Source organism: Ornithodoros turicata, chromosome 1 (assembly GCF_037126465.1).
Source record: "Ornithodoros turicata isolate Travis chromosome 1, ASM3712646v1, whole genome shotgun sequence".
NCBI classification, from domain to species: domain Eukaryota; kingdom Metazoa; phylum Arthropoda; class Arachnida; order Ixodida; family Argasidae; genus Ornithodoros; species Ornithodoros turicata.
In genome coordinates this window covers 153668508-153675247 of record NC_088201.1, presented here as the reverse complement: position 1 = coordinate 153675247, position 6740 = coordinate 153668508, and the positions used below count along the sequence as shown (strand labels likewise).

The 6740-nt window shown below is 46.3% G+C and overlaps 2 protein-coding genes across 2 annotated transcripts; both read left to right on the top strand.

The window, feature by feature from the left end:
- The first annotated feature begins 961 nt into the window (after positions 1 to 961).
- On the top strand, positions 962 to 2674 carry LOC135371253 (TNF receptor-associated factor 3-like). The gene has a single exon (XM_064605342.1). It carries the CDS (start codon positions 1115 to 1117, stop codon positions 2543 to 2545), a length of 1431 nt encoding a protein of 476 aa, XP_064461412.1. The 5' UTR covers positions 962 to 1114; the 3' UTR covers positions 2546 to 2674.
- Positions 2675 to 2854: 180 nt separating this feature from the next.
- LOC135371249 (uncharacterized) lies at positions 2855 to 5999 on the top strand. Its single transcript, XM_064605329.1, has 5 exons — positions 2855 to 3825; positions 4233 to 4439; positions 4531 to 4984; positions 5253 to 5428; positions 5503 to 5999. The coding sequence occupies exons 1-5, from the start codon at positions 3698 to 3700 to the stop codon at positions 5972 to 5974; spliced, it is 1437 nt and encodes a 478-aa protein (XP_064461399.1). The 5' UTR covers positions 2855 to 3697; the 3' UTR covers positions 5975 to 5999.
- The last annotated feature ends 741 nt before the right edge of the window (positions 6000 to 6740 follow it).

The following is a 6740-nucleotide window of genomic DNA, read 5'->3' as shown; positions in this document are numbered from 1 at the left end:
AGAAGGTCACGTAACACGTGATTCCTCCCGTCACGGTGAGATAACTCACTCACTGAAAGCCCAGTGCAAAGCCAGTGAAGTATAAACGGAAAAAAAATAGCCAGAGCTCTTTGGCTGCACGTATAGCATATGTTTGTAACTCAAACATCTCCATGCCAGTACTGGACAGCTGTTTCGGCCTTGTTGGGCCTCATCAACAGTACGCAGGCAGGCAACGTTTGAGTGCATGGCGTCAGAAGGTCACGTAACACGTGATTCCTCCCGTCAGGGTGAGATAACTCGCTCACTGAAAGCCCAGTGCAAAGCCAGTGAAGTATAAAAGGAAAAAATAGCCAGAGCTGTTTGGCTGCACGTGTCGCATATGTTTGTAACTCAAACATCGCGTATTACGTACGCATTACGTAAACATTACGTATTCTATATATATATATTCTATTCTATATGTTTTCTTTCTCTAGTATATATATATATATACCACTTTATATATATATAAACGTCGCCATGCCAGTACTGGACAGCTGTTTCGGCCTTCTTGGGCCTCATCAGCAGTACGCAGGCAGGCAACGTTTGTGCAGGAAAACGTGCAAAAGAACTGCTGCAAAAGCGCAAAAGAACTGCTCACGGGGCAAAGCCTGCACGTTTGCCTGCACAAACGTGCATGTTTTGCCCTGTGAGCAGTTCTTTTGCGCTTTTTTTTTCTCTCACTAGAATGTTCCGTGGGGATGACAGAAGACGGGAACTATATCGCAATTTGTGATAGCGTGGTTGTGCAAGTGGATACAGTCCTATACGACATCCTGGGTATAGTTTCGAAAAAATCCCGTCCCGGGATCTCGGGATCCAAACTTCGAAATTCCGGGATTGTAAAAACGGCTCGGCATTCCGAACCCTAGTCCACCCCTATTACATTCGACTTTCAGTAAATCGTGCTGCTTGGGACGGTCAACTAAACCTGTCTACTATTCCGATAACAACGGCGTGCGCTTGTATCAGTACAAGTGCATTCAACGATTGCGGTGGCAAAGTACACACTCGGTGATACAGAACAGTGTTCGCCACGTACCCGTTCCCTGCCGGCTGGAAACTCGAGAAAGACCTCGTTTTCAACAGTGAAATGTCTTCTATTTGCTACCTTCATGGACACTTTGAAGCCCTGGAGTGGCGTCCCTTGCAATTTGTGAATCTGCCATCCACGATATCGTGCGACTTGTGCGCCGCCGTTCCTCAAAATATCTTCAGGCTGGAATGTTTTCATTCGCTCTGTGAGTACTGTTATCTCGCCGTTCTTCGAACCAACCGACAGTGTCCGGTCGACCAGCAAGGATTTCAAGAAAATGAAGTGCATAGCATTCCAATCAGAACGACGCACCTGCAGAAACTGGATGTTCGCTGTTGCAACTTCAACCGTGGATGTGATTTCGTCGGATCGCTGGAACGAATGAAATCTCACTTTCTTATGGACTGCGAGTTTCATTCATTAGCATGTAAGAAGTGTTGCGCAACCGTGCTCCGCAAAGACATCATCACCCATTACATGGAAGAAGGGTGCGGGGCTGAAATTACTTTGTGTCTGAGCGAAGTTGTTTCAATCGACAGGAGCCTCATCGGTATTGGAAGTCAGATAAATGCCTCACTATCAGATATAGCAGATAAGCTACGCGCCATTGAAAACCAGGTAAATAGCCATGCTGTAGGGATCGACGCTACGAAAGAGTACGTTATGAATTACGCTGAAGTACTGGGTACTCTGCAAGAGGCACAAAGCGCTTTCACAGTGACGATGTCTAACGTTATCCGCACAGTTACGAATACATTTTCTTCGATCGAAGATCAACTTGGTAACCAAGTTGCAGGTGCCGACGACCTGAAGAATCGCGTTATTGCCACCGGTGAGACGCTAAGTACGCTTGTGGGATTGCAAAAAGACGTAGCTCAGAATGCAGTTACCTCGAATGACGGCTGGAAACAGTGTTCCGAGAAACTTGAAGCTATGTCCAAACGCATACAAGATCTTTCGTCGTCAACTGAGGACAAACTGAGATGCATAAGAGATGCCTTCCAGGCTCCACGGGATTCGATTGGATATCGAACCAACGTTGCTTTTTTTCACATGGAAGGCGTCGACGAGATTAAGGAGAGAGCAACTGAGAAGAGGGTTGCAGAGACCTACTCTGATGTTTTTGCGTTGTGTGGCTATTCCATGAAGTTACAGGTGCAGTTCCGAGAACATGATGGTATCATATACATAGGTGTCTTCCTGTGTATTTGTCGTGGTCCCAAAGACTCTCTCTTGAAATGGCCCTTCTTGTCGCCTTATAAGCTCATCTTGGTTCATCCAACTGACGAGAAAAATAACATAGAGCATACTGTTGATGCTTCGGGTACGTTTGACAAATTCCCTAATTGTTTCAATAGGCCAATCGAAAGTTCAAATAAGGGCTACGGCTGGAGTACGTTGTGCAAATTCGAAGATGCACTGAATGGTGGCTTTGTTCACAAGAACTCAATTATTGTTGGAGTTACCCTTGTCCAAAGTCGTGAGTAGTATGAAATTCAACCTATGCCCCCAACGCACCGACCTCCATGGCTATTAATCACCGTAAACTATACGATCGCTACAGAAACTTGACAACCAGGTGTAGGTATGTTTATTAAACGCAGAATGTCCACGCTAGCTCTTGTCAGATTTTATTTATTTTTTAGATAGGACAATGCCTCTATTTGGCGATTTATCTTTGAGTGACATTAAACGGTAGGAGCAACTTATTTATTTACACATAGTAAACAAGACTTTCGTTCACGAGACTGCACTTCTTCAGCTGCAGACCTGAAGTGCAGACTCGTGCACGAAAGTCTTGTTTACCATGTGTAAATAAATAAGTTGTTCCTACCGTTTAATAGCCAGAGTTAACCGGTAACAACTCTCCTCGACTCTGCTCCAAATCATGGTACCTGGGGTTATGACGTCACTCACATGCGCGTGCGGCTTTGTCGTCTGCTACACAGGGCAGCTGGCCTTCTTCTGCTTGGTCTTCGCCGAGTTTAGAAAGCTTTACCACGGTCCATTGATACGTCCAATTTGAAAAAGCACATCAAGGTATGTTTGCTAGCTTCGGGCCAAGCTGAGTTCTTTTTGTAACGAAGCTGTAGAAATTTTTAGCGGTAGGCTTGCTTTGTGCTCTGTTTGCTCCAGAGGAAGCGAAAAAGATATGCGAGATATCGACCAAAACGCCTTTAGTAAATATGTAAAAATGGTTTTCCAAATTATAGCTTGGAGGAGACCTACGTGTCACATTCATTGCATGCCAATTTATTATTTTGTTATGATTACTTGCGTAGCATATATGTCCACACGAGACTTTTCAAGTACGTCATCAACGACGCTGTTCGTATTAACGTGTGCGTCAGTGTTATAGGTTTGACTATCAAATACCACTTTTGCTTTTATATATAGAATGTTCATCCTTCGAAGCTAGAGGAGCTGAATAGTTTGCTCAGCAGGAAGCGTTCCTGTGACACAACCAAGGAAAACGTATCAAAGCAGCCACGACTGGAGGTGTTTAGCCAAAGGATTCCACAAGAAAAGTACGACAAGCTGGTGGAAAACTTTGTAATCGATAGCCCTCAGCCATTCTCCGTAGTGGACGAACCAGCGTTCCGTGTGCTTCTGGAAACACTAGCCCCAACGTCTAAGTTGATGACGCGACGAGTCCTGATGACAAGGCTTGATAAGAGGCTTGAAGATATGAAGGAACATCTTGTTCAAACCTTCGATGCCGTCGAATGTGTTGCAGTCACTGCAGACTGTTGGACGAGCTTTCACAGGTATGTTATGGAAGCGTGGGGTAGGGGGGGGGAATTACAGGTATACTTCCAGGAACACCTGATTATTTATAACTAGTGCCAGAAGTTTTCAGGATTACTGTTTTTCAAATTCGGGGGTAAAAATCTGGGAAATAAATTTGAGCTCTGAATTCATACAAATATCGGAATAAATTACATGAATCGCAGTGAAGTCTGGGAGAAATCGGGTTTTATATGAGGGGCAGAAGTTTTTGGGAAGTAGATTTTTTTCAAATTCGTGGGGTAAAAAACGGAAGTTATATTTGGATGACCAAACTCATGCAAATTAGGACGACTGGTAGCAGGATGCACTTTTCGGCCCACTAGTAAAAAGGGGTTTATTCGGTATCAGTAATACACGTACACATGTATCGTTCCTTTTACTGTAGGACCCTCCTGGGTGTTATGGCACTCTGGCTAGAGCCAGATAGTCTAGAAAGAAGATCGGCTGCACTGGCCCTTCGGCGCCTTACCGGTAGAGTGACGTACGACAAACTGGCAGATGCCCTCTCAGAGGTGTTCCAAGAATACAAAATCCGTGGCAAGGTGACAAAGGTGATAACCGACAATGGGCCAAACTTCATCAAAGCTTTCAGGTAATATGGCCTTCTCTAAACAGCAACTGGTTAAGCCTTAGGTATGCTCAAGTACGACGGCCTTCAAGTTGACTTGATTTCATATGATTAGGCTATATGGTGGAGAAGCGGAGGTGACAGATTTCGCCGGTGAAGAGCCAGTGGAAGTGGGCAGGTTGATGGATGACGCCGAAGATGCTGGCATCCGGCTTCCTCCACATCACCGTTGCGCAGCTCACACGCTCAACCTGGTAGCCACCCATGATGCTTCCCGCGCGGAGAACGATGCCGAATTTGCCAACGCATCGAAAAGCGCAATCAAGAAATGCACCGCGCTGTGGAATAGGCAAGGTCAGTCAACAGCCGCAGCTGACATCATTAAAAGGCACTGCGGTATATACCTAGTACGACCTGTCGCCACTCGATGGAATTCACTGTACGATTCCCTCGAGTGTATTCTGAGGCTAAAGGGGCAGGGAGTTGACCTCAACACCTTGCTGTGCACACTTGGACTCCCACTTTTCCAATGCCCACAAGACGTGACATTCATTGAGGAATACTGCCCGGTAAGTGTTAACAAGGATACTCAATGTGGTTTTTAGACTACGAACGTCCAAGTACGACGTTCTATGCAGCCGTTCATAGCGTGCCATTATTATGGAAATTAGTGTCATCCCTAAGCGTTTTTGTGCTAGTACATTAGAAACAGCGATGAGACGAATGTATATGTTGTCCTTGCTGGTTCCTACTACTTGGGGTTTTCACGTCACGATTTCAGACGTTTATTCAGCGCGTCACAGTGCCTCAGAAACGACGTACGTGTTGCACATATAGGTTATGAAGCCTGTAGCTCGTGCCCTGGACCTTCTACAAGGCGAGAAAACGATGTACATGGGGTACATGCTGCCAACAATTACAGTCCTCAGGCGGATGCTTGAATATCAAGCTATGAAAGGGCTTAGATACTGTGGTCCACTGGCTGCTGCCCTTCTTGACGGTCTCCACAAAAGGTTAGTGAGTTTCATGAGGTGCCGTTTTCCCAAGCATCGGAGTGAAGCTAACAGTACATGTGCGATGTTGACAGGTTTGAACACCACATGCATGATGATACCCTTCTGGTATCGTCTGTGGTCACACCGCGCTTCAAGTTGGCCTGGATCACAGAGGAGGAGAGGCGCAAGATCACCATCGAACTTGTTAAGGCCCGAATGGACAGTCAGCCACTTTGCCACCAGCCTAACAAACGATCCAGCGCGCACAACGACTATGCTACAGCAGAAGACTTCTTCGCATTTGGAAACGCGACATCCCACTCGAATCCCGACGACGAGGAACTATCGCGCTTCCTCCTGCTCCCTGAAGACTTCAAGCTTGCTTCCCTCAAGGCCAACTTTCCCAACGTACACCGTATTTTCATCAGGACGAACACGGCGTCTAGCGCGTCAGTCGAGCGTCTTTTTAGTGTTTGTGCAGACACGCTCACAAAGAAGCGCACAAAAATCACTGACGGTAATTTTGAGCGACAGCTCTTGTTAAGAGTCAACCGCAATGTTTAATTCAATAAACTAAAAAAAAAAGTTATGCGTTGTTCATCCTTTTATCGAACGCCTTACTAGTGAGACTTCCAGGTTACTTATTTTTCCTTTCCTAAAAAGTAGCGCATGAAGTATCGCGTTACTTTTTACGGGTAACGGTAGCGGTATTCCGCTACTTTTAGAAACGTGTAACGATATCGGGATTTCGTTACTTTTTGCTCAGGTAGCGCGTATCGGTATTACGCGACCTTTTTCGGGTAGCGGGTACAACACTGGCGCAGACGTATTGTATCCCAGCATGTCGCTCGGGATATGATAATTCTGGTGAAAAGGTATCGTTTTTCGCGTTGCCAACTGATGCCATCAAGTAAGACAAGTGGAAGCGTTCGATACCTCAGAAAGAGGACTCGCGTTTCATCTTTGAGTCGAAGTGGACACGCGTGTCCGAGAAGCACTTTGACGCATCCGACATTGTCAGAGCGGACGAATTCCTCGTGACACGCGAAGCTCTGAATGACACCGCAAGCAGGAAGAAGGTCACCATGCCTCGCGGCAGGTCAAAGCTGCGTCCTGAGGCCGTGCCACGAATTTTTGACGGGTGCCCGCAATACTTGAGCACCCCAAAGCCTATAAGTCGCGCAACGACGAGGCTGCCAGCAGCGAAACCGTCCTCGAAAAGAAAACAGATGAGTAGTGGTGGTAGAAGCTCGGCGCCTCTCATCGATGTTGGAACAGGAGAACTCTGCGTTCAAGACAGACATCTAGGCGCATCAGAGTAGAATGTGCG

Excerpts from the sequence above, each read along its gene's own strand:
- LOC135371249 (XM_064605329.1), top strand. The coding sequence starts at position 3,698 with ATGACGCGACGAGTCCTGATGACAAGGCTTGATAAGAGGCTTGAAGAT. Across the intron at positions 3,826-4,232 it reads TGTTGGACGAGCTTTCACAG|GACCCTCCTGGGTGTTATGG; the intron begins GTATGTTATGGA and ends CTTTTACTGTAG. Across the intron at positions 4,440-4,530 it reads AACTTCATCAAAGCTTTCAG|GCTATATGGTGGAGAAGCGG; the intron begins GTAATATGGCCT and ends TCATATGATTAG.
- LOC135371253 (XM_064605342.1), top strand. The coding sequence starts at position 1,115 with ATGTCTTCTATTTGCTACCTTCATGGACACTTTGAAGCCCTGGAGTGG.